Source organism: Schistosoma mansoni, chromosome 6 (genome assembly GCF_000237925.1).
Source record: "Schistosoma mansoni strain Puerto Rico chromosome 6, complete genome".
NCBI classification, from domain to species: Eukaryota; Metazoa; Platyhelminthes; class Trematoda; order Strigeidida; family Schistosomatidae; genus Schistosoma; species Schistosoma mansoni.
This window is the reverse complement of record NC_031500.1, coordinates 18,843,536-18,863,645: the sequence shown is the minus strand read 5'-3', so window position 1 is coordinate 18,863,645 and position 20,110 is coordinate 18,843,536. Positions and strand designations below refer to the sequence as shown.

General features: G+C 38.3%; 1 protein-coding gene across 1 annotated transcript in view; it reads left to right on the top strand.

The window, feature by feature from the left end:
* Window positions 1–20,110, top strand: part of Smp_163970 (family S10 non-peptidase homologue (S10 family)) — a gene marked incomplete at its 3' end in the record, with an annotated part of 51,150 nt that overhangs the window by 28,296 nt on the left and 2,744 nt on the right. Inside the window, exons 8-11 of the mRNA XM_018798506.1 lie at window positions 4,063–4,234; window positions 12,904–13,026; window positions 16,474–17,102; window positions 18,351–18,547. Coding sequence (XP_018653441.1) covers window positions 4,063–4,234; window positions 12,904–13,026; window positions 16,474–17,102; window positions 18,351–18,547 — 1,121 coding nt within the window. The remainder of the gene's footprint in view (window positions 1–4,062; window positions 4,235–12,903; window positions 13,027–16,473; window positions 17,103–18,350; window positions 18,548–20,110) is intronic.

The following is a 20,110-nucleotide window of genomic DNA, read 5'->3' as shown; positions in this document are numbered from 1 at the left end:
CCAATTTTAGTGATTAGGTTGACTAATATTCTGGCTAAAATCTGGGAGACGGACGTAATCCCATCTGACTGGTCACAATCTCTGATTGTCCCAATATATAAGAAGGGGCCAAAATCATCCTGTGATAACCATAGAGGGATTAGTCTGACTAACATAGCATCTAAAATACTAGCCTCAATAATTATCGGGCACCTAAATAAGACTCGTGAACTGCAAACACGAGAAAATCAGGCTGGCTTCAGACCTGGTCGTGGCTGTATCGACCACATATTCACCATTCGTCAAGTTTTAGAGCACAGACATGCTTATCGGCGTCCGACAATGATAGTTTTTCTTGACTTGAAAGCAGCACTTGACTCCGTAGACCGAGAGGTTCTGTGGCAGTGTCTGTCATTGAAAGGTGTACCTGAGAAGTACATAAACCTTGTGAAGGCTCTTTACTCGAACACTACCAGTCGAGTGAGAGCTTATGGCGAACTGTCATATGATTTTACAACCTCAAGTGGTGTCCGTCAAGGCTGTCCACTATCCCCATTTTTGTTTAACTTCATTATAGACCTGTTGCTGGAAATAACACTCTCGTCGACTGAATTTTCAGGAATTGATCTTCTACCAGGAGGTTCACTTATCGACTTAGAATACGCAGATGACATGTTTGGTGAAGACGCTGGCAAAATGCAGAGTCTTCTGTTAGAACTGAGTAATAATGCCAGGATGTTTTGGATGCGTTTCTCCCCATCCAAATGTAAATTGTTAATCCAGGACTGGCCTGCGTCAACACCTGAACTAAGGATAGGGAGTGAAGTAGTCGAACGCGTGGACAACTTCACTTATCTTGGAAGTCTGATCAGCCCTAATGGGTTGGTGTCTGATGAAATCTCAGCACGGATTCAAAAAGCTCGTTTGGCTTTTGCCAACTTACGTCACCTATGGCGAAGACGAGATATCCGTCTATCAATTAAGGGACGAGTATACTGCGCAGCAGGTCGCTCTGTTCTACTTTACGGCTGTGAAACATAGCCACTGAGAGTAGAAGATACTCGTTAGTTACTAGTATTTGACCACAGATGTCTTAGAAATATTGCTCGCATCTGCTGGGATCACCGGGTAAGTAATAGTGAGGTTAGACACAGGGTATTAGGAAATGATGGTAAATCAGTTGATGTAGTCATGAATCTTCATCGACTGAGATGGTTGGGCCACGTGTTACGTATGCCTGAACATCGATTACCACAACGCGAAATGTTGACTAGTGTTGGAGACGGTTAGAGAAGAGTTAGGGGTGGCCAAACCAACCTTTCTTTATATACTACCACCACTAAATTAATTACTTCTATGGATCCGGTGTTCATCTTGTTGTGCTAACGAGATATGGCAACTTGGACCGATGCATATATGTGCCTGGTCCTACGTTGTCGCTGACTGACTGACTGATCATCACTGTACTATACACAATGTGGTTGTTATCTATTGAACAGATCTACTCTCCAGTGTTTTGTTATTGTGTTTAATGACATTACAATTGTCAGAAGGGGGTTTTGTGGAGATTGTAGTAATTTTATATAGTTGACATCATGAGCCAATTGAAGCTAAACCATCATGGGAAATCTGGAAGCATTGGATGGCTGTCTCATCCTATTGTGGGACTCCTCATTGGCAGCGGGCATCCACAATCCGGCCTCGCGAAATTCGAACCGAGGACCTATCAATTTCGCGCGCAAGCGCTTACCCTCTAGACCACTGAGTCGGCATCCAACGGTGTTAATGTCTAACTTCAGCCGATCCGCGAAATTGAGCAACCATTTACCAATATCTTCAGTGAGTTGATATCTCTCAACAGATCTGGTTGAACTCCACTGGTTACTGCTTCTCACGAGAACTCCAGGAAATACCCCTTGGAGCCAGTCACTAGTGAGCATATGATCATTATCAGAATGGGGTTCTGTGGGGATTCTAGTTCTTCCAGGTTTTCCATGGTGGTCTAGCTTCAATTGACTCATGATTTCAACTATATAAAAGCTTATGATTTGTTGAATATAGAGTGAAAAGGTTAATAATCAATAAAATGAATAACTATATAACATTACAATTGTGTCTAATTCACCTTCACTCGGTGTGACCAGTTATGTCCCTCAGAAATGAAAGACATTTCTGAACCGATTATCTACACTTGTCATGTAACCAATTTCGGATTGGCCCAATGTTTCAGTTACAGTTTCAAATTGAACAATTGAGGTGTGTAGCTGGACAATTGTTTGCTCATTTATCTGTTTACTTAATACACATGAATTCTGGTATAAATAAACACAAAAACAGGTAGGCATTTTTGAGAAGGTACCAGCTATTGTCTATGTGTCTCGAAATGGTGATACTATTGGAACTAATACTAGTAGTGATATTGGTTGTATAATCGATCCATGATCTTGCTTAACCCTTCATCCATTGTCTGAGGTGAATAACTGTCTCACACTCGACATGGGTTGAACGCTACTGTATCACAGTTTCTCACGAGAATTCTAGGAAACCCTTCTTGAATCTAGTGACTAGTGAGTACATGATTATTATCAGCATGATGATTGAAGTATTTTCACAGGTAAATTCACGAGTCTGTCGATCGAACTTAGACATCAACACACTTGGATCCCGGCTCAGTGGACTAGAGGGGTTAAACGTTGAAGCGTGAGGCTTCAAGTCCTGGGTTCGAGTCTCGTGCACGAGGTTGTGGAGGCACACTGCCGAGGAGTTCAAACTGGGATTTAACAGCTTTTCAGAACTTCCAGATTTTCAGTGGTGGATTAGCTTTGATGGACTCATGAATTCAACTATGAAAATATTCAGATAAGACAACTCATTAGAACAGTTAGTTATAATTGTTGTTATTCAAATAATAAGTGGCATATTCAATAGAATGTGGAATTCAGATTTCCTTATTAATTATTAGTTGCCATAGGACATTTAATTGTATTCCATCTTTCTTATTAATTCTATTTGGATTCGCTCATATGTTTAGAGATTCGGTTGTTAGTCTTTCTTTGTAAGAATGAAAACCTTGTTGAGGGACTCTTGTGCAGTTGAAATTTATTGTATGACCCGACTTTATTGAGATTTTACAAATATATTCTTCCTTCTTAATGTCTTACATTTACTCAGCACCCAAATACCATGAAACTGTTCATTCGACTTTAGACAAAAGTTCTTATATGTTTGTTATTATGACTTAGTAATATGGTGAACAAATTCTCAAGTCGCCTAACTTACTGGATTACGAGTTTGAGTGAAAATTGTCAAATTAAACTGAACTGTGTTGCGATGTTAACATGTATCCATTGAACGCATCAGTTTGATTTCGGATTTTGATTTGTTTACAATATACATATAGCGGTTTACACATCTCAGTCCTTAATTTAAAATTTTTATGGTGTTATAAGGACTGGTGATTTGCTGTCTGCCAACTATTGTAAACGAATATTGCAGCTTTTGACATTGTAATTCAATAGTTTATAACACTGAATTTTAATTCAACATAAGTTTCAACTATACTATAACTAAGAAAATTTGTCATAGTATGTTAATTTGTTCCATAAAGTGACGTTGTTATTGATGACGATAAAATAGTCGACTTTTTGAATCACTAAGTTGTAAGTTCCGATTGGTCAGTAAATAAAATGATTTTGACTGTGTTTGTTGATTGGTAACCACCACTAAGAATTCTGTAATCTTGATGTGGTCTTTGTTGAATATATGCCCACAATTATCCACGTAGATTGATATAAACGATGATAAATCATCATGGTTGACCATTTACTGGTGTTCATATTTATGAACGTGAAGTGAGATGCCACTCTGCCCAATTTGATGATCTTTGTTGCTGGAACAGTTTATTTTTCAGCCAAAAAGTCTCCAGTCCAAACCCTGCTTTACCTCCTTCGTGTCCTGGCAGCAAAACAGTTTCACTAGCCCTACAGCGTGTAGCTCGAAGAGAAGTATACAAATTTGTACCTATTAGTCATCCAAACAAATAGATTTCTTTATCATTACTTTGAATGTTTTGTAAATTTGTAGACCATATCTCCGCGTTCACCTTGGTTATATGTTGAGAAAGATGGTACCAAACAGATCGGCGGATATTGGAAATTGTTATCAGCCAATGTATCGAGTTTGGTGTATACGACTGTTCGAGGTGCAGGACATATGGTGCCACGAGATAAACCTGCTGCAACATTTCACATGATTAGTAGGCTCATTCACTTCGAACCTTTTTAATATGTAGTGGATTCTCATAGGAAACTTGAACAGCTGACTATCTCCCTACTTGTATTTTTGATTCTGATTTTTTTGTCATAAGGCACTACTGTTTTTGCTCCTTACCATTGTAGTATTTGTAGTTCTGGAAAAATTGAAAATTATCGTGCTTTGTATTTTAATGCCCAAATCTTAAAATATTGTGCCACTTTGATTTTATTTGTCTGTTTTATATAATCGATTTTTAACTTATCTACGAGACTGAATTATTCAGTTCTTTTTATCTACATTTCCTGATGTGTGTGTGATTTCCACCTTACCATTTTAGTAATAGGTTTTTGATAAACGTCAGTTCTTATCACCGATGGTTCGCGAAACCGTTTGTCTGAACGACTGTTAATTGTTCTCGGTGTCATATTGAGTGATGTTGTAGTGTTCAGAATGACGACTACAGGCCTAGAACTCATTTCACGTCCAATGATTTGCAGTGGGACGATTCCCATACCCCTGCTAAATATAATCTTATTACGTCATTACGTACTTATTTCAAAGAGGTTATCAGCACTTTCATATGTAACAGTACACGATTATCCTGTTACTTGACTACCCGAATCTCCAGAGTCTTTTCAATGAAGAATGGTTGAGGAACGATTGCTCGAACTCCGATCATATGTGTTAAGTGGGGTGTTTCCGGCTGTCTTTTCACCCAGTCAGTCGTGAACAGTCGGTTGTTTGCCTTCACATCACCAGTTAATCAAGAAGCATAACAGGATCACTCCACCTCACATTTCAGAGATATGTATGCGGCAAGCCTTTAGTTGTTCCTAACATTCGTTTACTTTCGATAGCAAGTTACATTAGTTGGTGAAGTACAAATCTGGCGGCACTTTTCCCGGTAAGGTTATTTTCGTTTTAGACTTTTCAAGACATAACTAGAGGGCATTGAAGTAGTCAATGAGACTGGAATGTTCCGATGGCATACTTTGCTTCAACGAACACCAGAATACTTTTTCAAGGACTGGTTCTCCCCACTTTTGTCTTCCGTATCGAGAGGCTGAATTCTATGTGTAAAGAGGAACTGGTGATAGCCATCACTACTAGCTGAGGATAGCCAGTCAGGTAGTCGTACGCCACAGCATTGTTGACACTGCTTTGCTAGATAGACATTTTAGTAGCTGCACGTTTACCTACCTCTGCTTGTGCTCGGAGCAAATTGCTTCTGACTCCTTTACTCATCCACTCTTCTTCTTTAGAGTTACTAGGTCATCCTTTCTGACCGAAAATATCTATGAATTTGAGAAATACGATGACTCTTGCAGTGTTGGGACGAACTAGATATATACTTGAGGAACTTTGTTCGAATTTCTAGACATATCAGTCACTTCACTCAACTTCATTGTTCTGTATACGTGCCATTTTGAGCGATGCTAGAAAGATATGGAACAAGCATTTGGCAGTCGGGTAAAATCCAAACCATGTTATTCGGATGCAAGAAAATTAAAGTTTTCACGACGCTAGTGATTAATGGGAGGAGAGTCAATGTCAGAGGCTTAGAGGAACTGTTTTTCTCCTCTGAAGACTGTAATAAAGAGTTTCATACTTCACCTATCTAGGCCCACACCTTGGTTTAAGTATTATCAGAACTGCACACTGACAATACCACCAGAATTAAAGCCGCATCTATCAACATAATGAGATAGATTATATTCGCTTCATATGAGGTATGGCTCTTCATAAGATGTATTTCTGGATGCACCAATTTACTACCGGGATTTCCACCAGAGATTTTTGTTGAGCTGGGTCAGAGGCACTGATCAATGTAAAATATAATTCCCCACATCAGTTGTTATCCACACCGTTTCTTAAAGTGAGAGTTAAACTAAGTGTACATTACCGCGAGGAGAGTATGGAAATAAAGTGAATTCCTCTCAATTCACATGGACTTGGATTATGTGTACAAGTACGAGTCACGAAATCGCTTGGAGGACTGAAATTAAAACCTCGTGAAGACCATCCTTGGGCTGTGAAATTTTATTCTTTAGAGTATGAGCGTCCAAGAGGTCACCTTTTAGTGACTTATAGCATCCTAGGAAAAACTCAAGGGTAACACTCAAAATTTAGAGAAACAACATAGAATGATGGACTGAGGGAACGCATTCTACTTTATGCGAGTAGTTGAATTATGGTGTTCGCTCCTTACTGAGATAGTCAATACGACCATCTGGGAGTCCTTCAAGAGAGAACGTGATATATGCAGAACTGTGTCTTACTCGCTCCTTTCGAAAATTACAGAGATTTAGTACTTGTTTTGATGATCCTTGCTTTTGTGCACTTGTTGCATCAAAAATCATTCTTGGTCTACTTCAACTCGAAGTATTTCGGTTAAGGTTTAACGTTTTGCTAATGTTTGTCATTGTAACATTCTTTCTTATTGACTTTGACACTTGTTTTCCTATTGTGACCATATTGTTTTTTAAACCTTCCTAATCTGATTACAATGATTGGCAGTACTTATACATTTGGACATCCAAATTGTTTATTTACTCGGGAGGAAGGAATGTGATGTGTGTAAAGAGTGGTTACATAAAATGTGTACCCGTCTAATTCCCACTGCATAAAAAAGATGCTCGATCCTAACTCACATTGTCTTTGTACGTTTTGCTGAAGGAGGCTATGAGCCTATTAGCTTTGACCTGCAAGAAGAAGGATGATGGTTGCGCTGGTGACACGAGTCAGACAGTAAAGAATGTGTCAGTGTTGTATGCACTGTTACGAGATGCGTTTAACACTCGGCTGCGATTGACGGAGAAGTTGAATCCCCGTTAAAAATAAGCAGAGGTGAAGTGCCACTTGATATAGACGTGCGTAGGCATGCATCTCTAGTCGAAATCGGAAACCCGGATAAAGCCGTCACCGCTCCGAATAGTCCCGGTGTGGCTGTCCTTAGTGATGAAAAATGGGCGGCAGTACAGAGAAAAAGAAATGAAAAGAAAAAGCTATAGGCGATACATACTCGGTTGGCAAGTCTTTGGTGATCTCCCATTCTGAGTCACAAAATATACTGCCAAAGTCTGATAGCAAGACAGAACTCCACCCTGGGGTGACTGAGAATAATTTAATCTTATTGACTATCGTCATGACTAATTCGCTAGAGTCGAACGGTCCTAGTCCCAAAATTATACACACTTGTGGTGGACCAAAATGTATGATAACCAAAAATTAGCAACAAAAATATTATGTCTATAGTTTATGTAACAATTAACAGTTAATAAGTTAATTACACACACAAATAACAAAATAAGGGACGTTACTTAAGTCTTCAGGGTTTGGTCCAAATAATCCACAATTATAAAAAATTAGTAATCCCAATATGGACGATATAGATCCAGTAGGTTTACCAAGCGTAGAATTCAATAAGAATGTTACAACTGTCTATAAACGTGGATGGTATGCAATTAATATTTCATTTAACATATTAGCAGACATAGCAGAACGATGCAGATGTGAATTAGAGTGTATTTAATGAGGAGCAGTAACAGTGTCACGATATGTTGTACTCAAAACGGAAGGAAGTCAAGTTACCAGTGTTCAAAGTAATACACTTAAACAACAAGTACAATTGTTTAATGCTAAATGTACAGAATATGAAAATACATGCGTAAACTATGAAAAATTATTTACAAAATAGGTTTTATGGTCCTATCTCCACACACTCACGATTTGGAGAACCTCGAAGAATATATCCGTAGCATCTTACTAGATAACACTAAAGGAGTTCAGGTCAAAAATTTGATATGAATAGGTAAGAGGACCGACGAAAATATTGAACCTCGACCATACAGACTCCTCAAGGTAATCCTAGGGTTTGGGGAAGCAACTCGATCTTCTGTTACGTAGCACCCGTAGTCACTACAATATCGATGTTCGAGTAAGACTTGATATGTCTCTTGCAGACGGAATAATAAAGAAGATGGCACTAGCTGAACTAGATACCCATCCACAAAACGGTGAGGAAAAGTTTCTAATAGTCAGGTCTTGGAAGCGAATGCTACCAGGGTCTGTGTGGACAGGCTGTTCTCCCTAAGTGTTTTATATGCCAACGCTCGTAGTCTAAGACATAAATTCTATGAATTAGGAGCATTAGTGGACATATTAAGACCACTCATTGTATATGTGTTGGAAACTTGGTCAGTCCATGACTTCGACATTACTCCGGAGTTTTCCGAATACCACTGCCTAAGAAGTGATAGACATAGATTCAGGAAAGAAGGTGGCGTCTTTTTATACATAGCCAATAATATAAATATCCGCTCCTCTGTTTGCGAATCCCATGACAGTGGAACTTGTGAAGTCATTAGCTGTGAGCTCAATATCAAGTGTTGTACATTTTTACTCAGTGTAAACTGTCGCAGCCCAATCTGCCTAGCTGATGACTTTATTTTAGAGCACACTCAGCTATGGATTGCAAATAACAGATATTTGATATTAGAAGACTTTGATACAACTGATACTAGTTGGATTGAGATGGCCCCGCAAGGATCTGTATACACCTCTGATAGTAGGTTCCCGATAACAGTAATGGGGCATGCATTAGTACAGCATGTATCCAAACCCACACTTTTTGGTGCAAACCAAGGTTCTTCTCTATTGGACGTGGTGATCAACCATGTGACTGAGCATTTTGACAAACTAAATATTCTTCCACAGTTAATGAATAACGATCACGCTATTTTTTCACTTAGATTTACAGCTAGTGATACAATATACGGTCAGGTCAAGCCCCACCCAAATTCATGGATAGGTAACATATCATCCATTCAGTAGTGCACTGTTAAGACAGATTGGTCAGTAGACAATAGCTCATTAGTTGAAGAAGCATGATCTGTATTTAGAGACAAGTTTAGTTCAGTCACGTCCTCGTTCATACCATACTTGGTACCACGTAGACCGAATAATAGTCCACCATGGTCAAATAAAAAAGTCAGGAAACTTCTTGGACGTAGGAAGAAGCACTGGAATATGTTAATCTCTACTGGCTTGGAACATTTTTGATCCAGTTATTGCAAGATTAGGAATACTTGTAAGGCGTTAATTAGTAAGATGAGATGGTCATATGAAAAACAATTGGTTAGGGATTGTAAAAATAGTCCAAATAGGTTGTTCTCGTATATAAGAAGGCGAACTCAGGGAAGTGATGGAATTCCATCACTTTTGGCACAACAAAATCCATGAATATTGTCAAGAGATGTCGAAAAAGTTGAAGCTTTATCGGAATATTTTAGTAGTGCTTTCTATCAGTAATTAGGAACGACCAAAGATTTGTTGTGATTGCGGCGCCTTGTTGATGGAATTTGTAGCTCTGGAAAAAGGTATTATTCTGAGACTACTCAAACCTGATAAGTTCAGAGGGTCTGATGATATTCATCCTAGGATTATGAAAGTTCTATCAGATATATGTGGCAAATCTTCTTAAGGGACTATGGATGCTCTGAAGACTGTACTGTATTACAGAAATATATGAAATAAATTAGATACTAGCGAAGGTAAAACCACTGCCGCATGGGCATGGACGTTTGGAATTGTCTACCAGATGGCGTAATATCAGCACCTTCCATTGACATATTTTAAACGAGGTTGGACCTCCACAGTGTTACAAACTGTAAGGATTAATATACGTAGGTCGATAAACCTCCTATCCTAATCATTGGAGACAGAAGACTATCACTTTGTAATACTTCTTTGTTTTAGATACACAAAGGCTCCTACCTTCAGTATTTAGTGATCCTCTGCTGTTGGATAAAGAATCTGATTTAGCTAGTGTTTCTCTGAAACCATTTGTAACCACTACTGCGGCAATACAGCGAAACGTTTTGAGGCGGTAACGTGAAAAGCTCAAGGTCATCCGGTTGTTTGTTCTCTCGAAATAATGACTGCGAAGGAAATTCAGGATGAAGCAGGTATGATTGCATCTATCACCGAAATAAGCACTACTCCGTAACTGTCTTTTATATTGAATGTTGAACCAAAGACAACACTAGAATTCTAAGTAACCATGATATGTTTGCTCAGAGCGAAACTATTAGCTCACTCAGGCTAAAAATGTTAGTGCTGAGTTTCATCATATATTTGAATGTGAAATATGAACTTGGGGATTCTAGTCTTGTTCAAGCATCTAACTTGGAGCATGTACAACACGTAAATTTCCTTAAAGAATTCCGATCTGAAAAATTAACATTGAATTCTATTGTCTTTACAAATGTTGTGTTTAAAAAACACAATCATGGTGTAATCTTCAGTATTTGAACCAAAAAGAAAGGGGTTTGCGAAAGGTTTAGTAAGTCACTCTACAAATCCATATAATGTTCCTAAAAACTAAACTTAGGAAAATTTCTCACGTTGTTCAAAACTTCGATACAACATAGTCACTGGCATATGTATGTAGGAAGATCGGTTTACAGATATCGGATAGGTTGTTCCTTGGCGTTGCGCCTCTGTGAATCGTTCATTATTATACTTCCAGTGGAAATTAATATCGAAAATAACTATTCCACCTGTTTCGACATGTGCAATCCTTTCCAATCGTTTTCAGTTGCGCGACCATCGTAACCAACAGTTGGAGACTTTGGGTGACATGGCCTCGAATCTATCACAAGGGTGTAGGTATATACGCTTGACGATGCAACGGATGTTCTAGTTTTACAACTAGCTACCAGTAGCACCTTCTATATTCGATCGTTCCCAGTCAGATAGAAATCAGAAGTCAGACGAGAAGAGGCAGGAAAGATATATTTGATTCGTTACCAATATATCGAGGACCTTTTCTATAAGCTGGCTAATGAAACGTAGGAGCTGTGTCCCACACCGTGTTGAAACGTGATCTGGTACGGATGCATGACCGAAAGCCTTCAGTTAAACAAGTCCACTTAAACAACATGGTCAGCATCCAATGTCGAACACTTAATGAGCTATTGATTTTGGGGAATTATTTACAGCTACACGCTCTTTGTCTTCCCCTTAACCCTGATATTACAATTAGTTTATACTTTTACTTCTACGAAATTTTTATTTCTCCCTGTATCGTATCCTTGTATGCAATCTTATATATATTAGTGCCATTGAATTAACTTCTATGAATTCGGTATCCATCCTGTTGTGCTAATGGGGTGTGACAACTTGGACCAATGTATATATGTGCCTGGTGGTGGGGGGTAACGTAAGCAGGAGATGGAAAAGGCAGCGGCAATAGGTAACAGAATACAACTGATCAGTTTTGTCAAGGAAACAGGTATTAAGAACCCAACTGTTCGAGAAACTATCTCGGAAAAAGATGGTTATATTATTCACTCTCAATTCAGGAGATTGGATCGATGGGCAGAACACCTTAGGGATCCGTTCAACTGGCCTTCAGACACTCCGGTTTCCCACTATCCCCAGTCCACCCGAATGGCAAGTTGATGTAAGTCCTTCAACTCTTTACGAATTTGAAAATGTTATAGGAAATCTGAAGCGTGGGAGAGCAGCAGACCTTGATAGGTTTACCCCTGAGATTTTTAAGAATGATGGTGTGGTACTAGCAGCGAGATTGACTGTGGTCTTAGGTAGAATCTGGGAACCGGACGTAATTCCATCTGATTGGTCTCAATCACTGATTGTGCCAGTGTATAAGAAAGGACAAAAGTCCTCTTGTGACAATCACAGAGGGATCAGTTTGACTAATACAGTGTCTAAAATATTTATTTTATTTATTTATTTGAACACAAATGTTGGTACAAAGGGGCACCAGATATATATGCGCCGCACAAATCTCGTTTGATTTGTGTGAGGGCTGTGATACTGCCCCGGTGCCCGAACTGAAGCAGGTGGTTTTCATAGGGGGCCACACCCGGAGCCTTTGACCTAAAGGTCTGATGCACAAGATAGTGGGGCATCCTGAGGAGATACAGTCTCACAGTAGCCGGTGACCAACAGTAGGTTCATACGACATTTGTTCCCTCGGGATACTGGAGTGCATGTGCACAACTGGTTTAGAATCAGGGTTTTCCAACTCCTCTAGGTGAACTTTCTGTGTCCACCAACCCGGTTAAGGCACCGGACATTCGCTTTTCATCCTCTCAACCTCGTAAACAACAGTAATGCCACGAGAAGGCAGCGAGTAGGACTTCCCTGACAGAGACTATATACGCGTGGACATGTGAGGGCATTTGGAGAGGGAGAGCGGACTCTCCCCACTCTCGGCCGTACCAGCGCATTTGGGGTCCTAATTAACTGACTAGTATCATTATCATATCTGATACAAAGACCAGCTCAAAGAAAAGTACATAAATATTTACTTTTAAAAGCATTCTAATTTTATAACACTTAGATTATATATAGTTGATATTATAAGTCATACCATGAGACCACCATGGAAAACCATGAAGCACTGGACGGCCGTTTCGTTCTATCATGGGACTACTCAGTGGCAGTGGGCATCTACGATCCCGCCTGGCAAGATTCGAACCGAGGACATATCAGTGTCTCGCGCGAACGCTTAACCACTAAACCACTGAGCCGGCATCCAACAGTGTTAGATTATAATTTTATTTATTTGATAAATTCTCAACCATAATTATAGCCTCCAAAAAGACCTTTTCTTAATTACACATATTTTAGAATTTTCAGATTGGGAAACAACTCACAACTATATTCACAAATTATTATGCGGTGTTGATTCAACTGAAGAGATTAAACATTCTATTGAAAATCTATTTGAGAAGTTTTTGCTTTGGAAATCCGACCATTCAAGTATGATACATCAATACCTTTTCTTTTGTAATGATAACAATAAGTTTATGAATACTTTCAAAGGGATTATTTAACTTTTATGGAATTAAATCCATCTAGACGATATTGTATGATACAAGTATGTTGTTGTTAAAATAGAAAATGTTTTTACTGAAATTTATAGTTTGTTCTTTTATTAGATCTGAATTACATTTCCGAACGTCTCCTTATCACATCATATAAATTGGTCTCATATTCTTCAATTGATATCTATTATCATTACATGTATTAAGGGTGGTGTATCCACTGTTAAATGCACTGTTAAATGTAAGTTTGTTTCATGTAATCTAAGTATACATGTATTACTTACTTACTTACTTACTTACTTACTTACTTACTTACCCCTCGTGGAGGAGCATAGGCAGCACACTAGTTTTCTCAATCCAACCCTGTCCTGGGCTATCCTTTCCAGTTTTTATTCATGATTTTCATATCTGCTTCTATTTCCCAAAGTAATACGTTCTTTGATCTTCCTCTTTTCTGCTTCCCTTCCGGATTCCAAGTTAGGGCTTAAGAATATATATATATATATATATATATATAATGACTGAATTGCTAAAATATCCTGTTTTCAACAACCATTAACAGGTTTATATTCTTCTCTCTTTACTTCAGTCTAAACAGCTGAATGATATCATGAGCGCTTATATATACAGAATATGATACAAATACTAGTACATTAATTTGTAATTAGTTACTAAATCACAATTATATGACAATTTCTTTAGTTTACAACAATATGAAGAAAAATAATATAAGAGAAACATGTTTTTAAATAAAAAGTAAAGTGAATTTTATAGGACCTCAGAATAGAATTACATTGGTCTAAGCCTTATCATATCAGTCAGTCAGTCACAACGTAGAACTTCGTACGTACGTACATCAGTTCGAGTTGCCATACCACATTAGCACACAAATGCAGTTGTCATATTACTTTAGAATAATGTGATGGATTGAATAATATAAAGAGTGGAGGAGTTAAACGAATAGTAATAGTGTGGTGTGGATTACTTATATCCATATAAGTAGTATATGGTGATGGTCAGGCATAGAATGTATTTTAGCAGAAGATCGATAAGGAAAGAATAGGAACGAAGCACAATCGGTATGAAAATGCATAAACAATAACAATCAGAGAAGACGGACTGATATTTGCAGAAGGAACAGTCAAGATTGAGACAATTGATTGTTATTTTGTAAATTAACTATTTACTGTATGGTTATCAGAATTTAGTAAGATAGTCTGTAATTTGTACTTAAATACATTCGATTGTCCCCACCAATTCTCTTGTTCACTACAATAGTAGTATCAATGACACGAAGAAGCGTCAAACTTAGTAAATATAATTTTTATAAAAAGAATGAGAATCACTTACTAAAACAATAGAGTACCAGGGGAATATGATAAATAAGATTACTGAAAAATTGGTCGTAGTAGGAAATGGTTAGACTTATGCATTCTCTAAGGCGTTCCGCCATTAGTAATTGTGTTCAATTACGTCTTGGGACAAATCCATAAAGTTTTATTGACCTTTTTTCAATTTGAGTCACTTGTGATGTAAGTAAGATTTCCATTTCCCAATTGAAGAGCTAGTATACTGTTCAAGATTTCTGTTACTGTATGGCCGTGAAACATAGTAGTGTAAAGTAAAAAATATGAGTAAGCCACAGGTTTTATGAGCATGTGTATATTCATAGTATTGCTTGCGTATGGTGGGAAAACCGAGGGAGCAATGTTTAGGCAAACATAAGGTAACTAGAGAAGTCGACAAATTAGTTGACAAGGTTACGAATTTTGATCAACTGGAGTGATTAAGACACATGTTACATATACCCAACCACCGCCTACATGGACGCGTAATGTTGTCTGAAGTCAAAGTGGATTAAAAGAAAGTTAAGGTCGACTAAACTAAAATTTAGCGTTATTTCATAAATTCGTTGACCATTAGATTGTGCCTTGTTAATAGATGCCTGCTATCTGGTTGGCTTCAGTCAGATAACCTCAATCAACGGTTGGAGACGTTGAGTCACGTAGCTCAGAATCGGTCACAACGATTCAGATGCACTTACTTTGTTTTACTCTAGATGTCAGATTTCAGTATCCTTCCATATTTACTATTACATTTTGCCGTTTTCCAACCATAGTCTTAATCTTCAATGCTTCTCATTATCATTATTACTGCATTATTTCAAGTTCCTTGCCATGCATCTTTGTAGAAATAGATGTTGTCATGCTAATACGATAAAAACAAATTAGGCGAGGCGGGATCGTGGACGCCCACTGCCACTGAGGAGTCCCACAATGAGACGAAACGGCCGTCCAGTGCTTCCAGGTTTTCCATGGTGATCTAGCTTCAATTGATTCATGATCTCAACAACTAAAATTACTATAATATCCACAAAAAACCTTATAGTAATCAACATATGCTCACTAGTGACTGACTTCAAGAGGTATTTCCTGGAGTTGTAGTGAGAAACAGTAACCAGTGGAGTTCAACTAGGTATGTTGTGGGATAGTAACTTACTGAAAACATTGGTGGATACGTCGCTCAATTTCGTAGATTGATTGAAGTTAGACATTAACACCGTTGGATGCCGGCTCAGTGGTCTAGAGGTTAAGCGCTAGCGTGCGAAATTGATAGGTCCTAGGTTCAAATCTGGCGAGGCGGGATTATTTATTTATTTAAACACAAATATTGGTGCAAGGGGGCACCAGATATATATGCGCCACACAAAACAATTAAAATGGGAAGAGAAAGGGGTAAGATGCATATATATAAAAGAAATCATGGTAAGGGAAACTGAAATGTACAACCAGAAGAACTCTCTCAGTTAAGGAAGTTATAACCACTCTTTATGAAGAAAGTAAAAGAAGGTTACAGCAGGCTCGCCACTGGCTTCTATTCTGAGCCATATCTGATAACGTCTCTAGCCGCTGTGTTGCACCATCTCTCGGACCCCAACCAGGGAGTCGTGAAGGACCAACAGAAGCTAGCCCTTTGCAGCTCTCTCTCATGCCACGACACCATGTCATACACTGACCACCTCTCCGCTTTTCCAACCAGTCCCACCGTCGGTAAATAATGCACAATGTGGAATTCTCTGGGATGACATTCGTAGAACATGTCCAAGCCACCGAAGTCGGTGTTTCAATATGGTGACACCAATTGAATTATTGTCTCTGCGCCCGAACACACGATACCGGGATCGTGGGTGCGCATTGCCACTAAGGAGTCCCATAATAGGATGAAACGGACGTCCAGTGCTACCAGGTTTTCCATGTTAGTCTAGCTTCAATTGATTCATGATCTCAACTATCAAAATTAACATTTATGATTGACTTGAACATAAATGATCATTATCTTATACTAGTTACTGTAATCAAAAATATTCTAATTTCTTTTCCAGTTATCATTCATCAACTTCTATTATCATTATTTAATTCCAATATAAATGATCACAATAATGATCATGTTGATTTAGATAATTTACATTTATTAGATGATTTATTTATTCCTAAAAATCAAATGAATCATTCAATATCCAATCAATATGATCAACAATTATTGATTGGAATTTTATTGATTTCACGTCAATTATGTTCAGAAGATTATCGATTAACTGGGATAAATTATAAACAATGGTGGATGGAAACATTTTGTACTCCTTTACTATCAACACAAAATGTACTTACATCACGTTCTGCTGTATTTTATTTTTGTAATTTACTTATTGAATTGTTACCATGGGAAATAAATCTAAAATTTTTACAAATTCAAATCAATACACGACCTAATTGGTTTTATTCTATTAAAAAATCAATAAATCATCGTAACAAAATTGATCCTGATGATAGTCGGATAAAATCTATTGAAGTAATTCAATCATTAAATGAAGATGAATTTATGATGCCATTGGATTTAGAATGTACAAATATGATAATGGATAATAATCATTGTAATAATTATATTGAATCATGTATAAATCGATGGAATGATTATTGTGAAATAGCACAAGGACGATTAGCTGAATTAAGGGTAAGATGGATGAAGAAGATTTGTAGTTCAGGTGAATGATTTTTATGAGGGTTTTGTTCTTTGAGCTGGATGGTTTAGTCGTGGAGCTTTCATCATCCTTCCGAACGATATCATCAGTACAAACACTTCACTTCTACCCGAAGTTTGTGATGATGATGTCGTTCAGGAGGATGATGAAAGTTCCACGATCAAACCATCGAGCTCAGAGAACAAAACTCCATCAAAAATGATTATGTATGTTAATCGCGCGTTAGAACCTATCCTGTAAAGTGTACTAGACTTCTCCTAGATATTATTAGTTAAAATGTTTTGGCTAATTTTATTTATTTATTTATTTAAACACATAAATATTGGCACAAAGGGGCACCAGATATGTATGCGCCGCGCAAATCTCATTTGATTTGTGTGATACTGCCCATGTGCCCAAACTAAAGCAGGCGGTTTTTTAAGGGGGCCACACCCGGAGCCTTTGACTTAAAGATCTGGTCCACAAGGCAGTGGAGCATCGTGAGGAGATACAGTCCCATGTTAGCCAGTGACCATCGATTGGTTCATACGCCATTTGTTCCTTCAGGATACTGGAGCCTATGTGCACCATTGGTTTGGAATGGGGGTCTTCCAACTCCCCTAGGTGAACTTTCCGTGTCCACCAACCCGGTTGAAGCACCGGACATTCGCTTTTCGTCCTCTCACTTTCGTAAACAACAGTAATGCCGCGAGGCTGTGAGTAGGACTTCCCTGACAGAGGCTGTATACGCGTGACCATGTGAGAACATTTGGAGAGGGAGAGCGGACCCTCCCCATTCTCTGCTGTACCGAGCATTTGGGGCTTATAGTAAGCAATCGTTACACGGATTGCACATCATTTGTTAATGAAAACAAAATTATTTGGTTTTCAGTCCTGATCAAAAAATTTTATACAGAGCAGGTTTTTCATCAAAATTACAAATGATTGATCATGATAGGTATCGGACAATGCTCAAGCCTACTAGCTCCACATATGTATTTTTTTATTCCACAAATTTTGGTGAGGTTTAAGGGCGCGGGTTTGAATTCCATTGGGTGGACCTTTTCTTTCAATATCTCACTTCAGCCTTGATAATAAGTGCCATCTAACATGAGGCCTGTGTTCAGGGTTTCTTACGAACTGCTCTCAATGATCATCAGTAAATTTTGTTATGTATCTACATATTACTTCATTGAAGTAACTTATTACAATGAATAACATTTTTAAAAAATTTCTTCCAGGAACACAGTTGTGCAACAAAAATGATCATAACAGATAAAAAAATCTCTGATTGCCCAGGTGCTTCTACTACTCCAGGATGGAGTGATGTTCTAAATTGGCTAAATGAAATCGCGGCACAACATACTGTTGGTGATTCAGGTGGTGATATTCCTAAATGTCGATTACCGTCCGAATGGAATGAAGCAAATCTGTTTCGGTAAGTTCTTACAACTGAATTCTATGTTCTATCCTTTACACTAAGAGCTTTCGATGGTCTCGCTGACTGCGTACTTTGATTAATTGGGTAGTACGACTTTTCAAACTGATCAGTCAAAACAGAGAACTATTTTACCTTCTGTAAAGAACTGTTCTTGTTTCCAAGCTTGTATAGAGAATCTCATTTTAATCAAATCGAAACTCGACTTTCAACTATAAGGTTACAGACTCTAACCACACCTTATCTACTTCAGTTTAGTTGGATTATAGCTGCCACATTGAAGTTGTGGTCTGGTTTGACTATTGTTGAGATTTAACCGAGCTATATTAGCTAGAATACTTGTTCCTATGGAGCCTACTATTCCAGTCTGGTCGATTGGAAAGTAATAATACGAGAAAAAGCTGCCTAATATCTGAAGGTGAAGTCGTATAGCTAACTATACTGAGGTGTGACGGCATTAAAGTAGTTTTCTCAGACAACCAGTGTCTACAGTGATGCTGTCTCCTTCTTGAGGTACCTGACTTAACAACATGGGGTTGTGACCAAAGTGTTTGAGCAGTAACGCTTAAGTTTGTTTATGCAGCCCTTTTTGTGAGTAGTTCCTGATGTGTTAGCTCTGACTTTTAAGACCTTATGATCGAATACATAGATCCATGGAGTAAGGTGAATTGTGATATTTCAAGGGTTGGTTATCCCTAATCCTCTCCTTCACTTGTAAGAAGTACCTTTCCACGGTATGAACAGTCGAGAAGTGTCAACCACTCCCCTACACTTCTGACAGTATCTCTTGATTTCGTTTGAGTTCGTTGTAGATGGTATACGTAGCTCTGTCATTATAAAAGTGTGACAGAGTCAGTCAAACAGATATGTACTTGTTTACTTAGTTCAGTCAGCTAAGATGTAGGACCAGGCACATATATGCATCGGTTGCCATGCCTCATTAGCACAACAAGGTGAACACCAAATTCATAGGAGCAGTTACTTCAATGATAGTAAAAAAACATTTTATATAAGGATATGAGTGTACTTAGTTACACAATATTTCATTTATTCACCAAGCATATACAAATTACTATCTCATCAGTGATTTTTTAGGAAACCGGTTATCCGTTTCAACCCTTGCATAGTGTTTCTCTTTTAAGAAGTAGAAATTAAGTGGGAAATATTTATATGTTATTGCTAAGTTTGTTACTTGAGTACGACTAATACAACATACGACTTCGGCACTTAAACATGTGAAACCCCCTAAGCTGCGAGTCAAAAGGCAGAAGAAACACAGGAGAAGAGTTTACTGAAGTAAGCATCAAAACATATAGAAAAATCGGTGTATCTACAGTTTTTGATATTGGCTGTAGCATCATTGTAATCCAGCTAATCTGCAAACAAGAAGTTTATACAATTGTCCTATCACAACGTCCCACGTCGATATTCCAGAAGACTCGCAAATGCCCTGGTACGGCGGAGGGTGGGGTGAGTCAGCTCTCCCCTCCAAATGCTCTCACATGGCCACGCGTATATAGCCTCTGTCAGGGAAGTCCTACTCACTGCCTTCTCGTGACATTA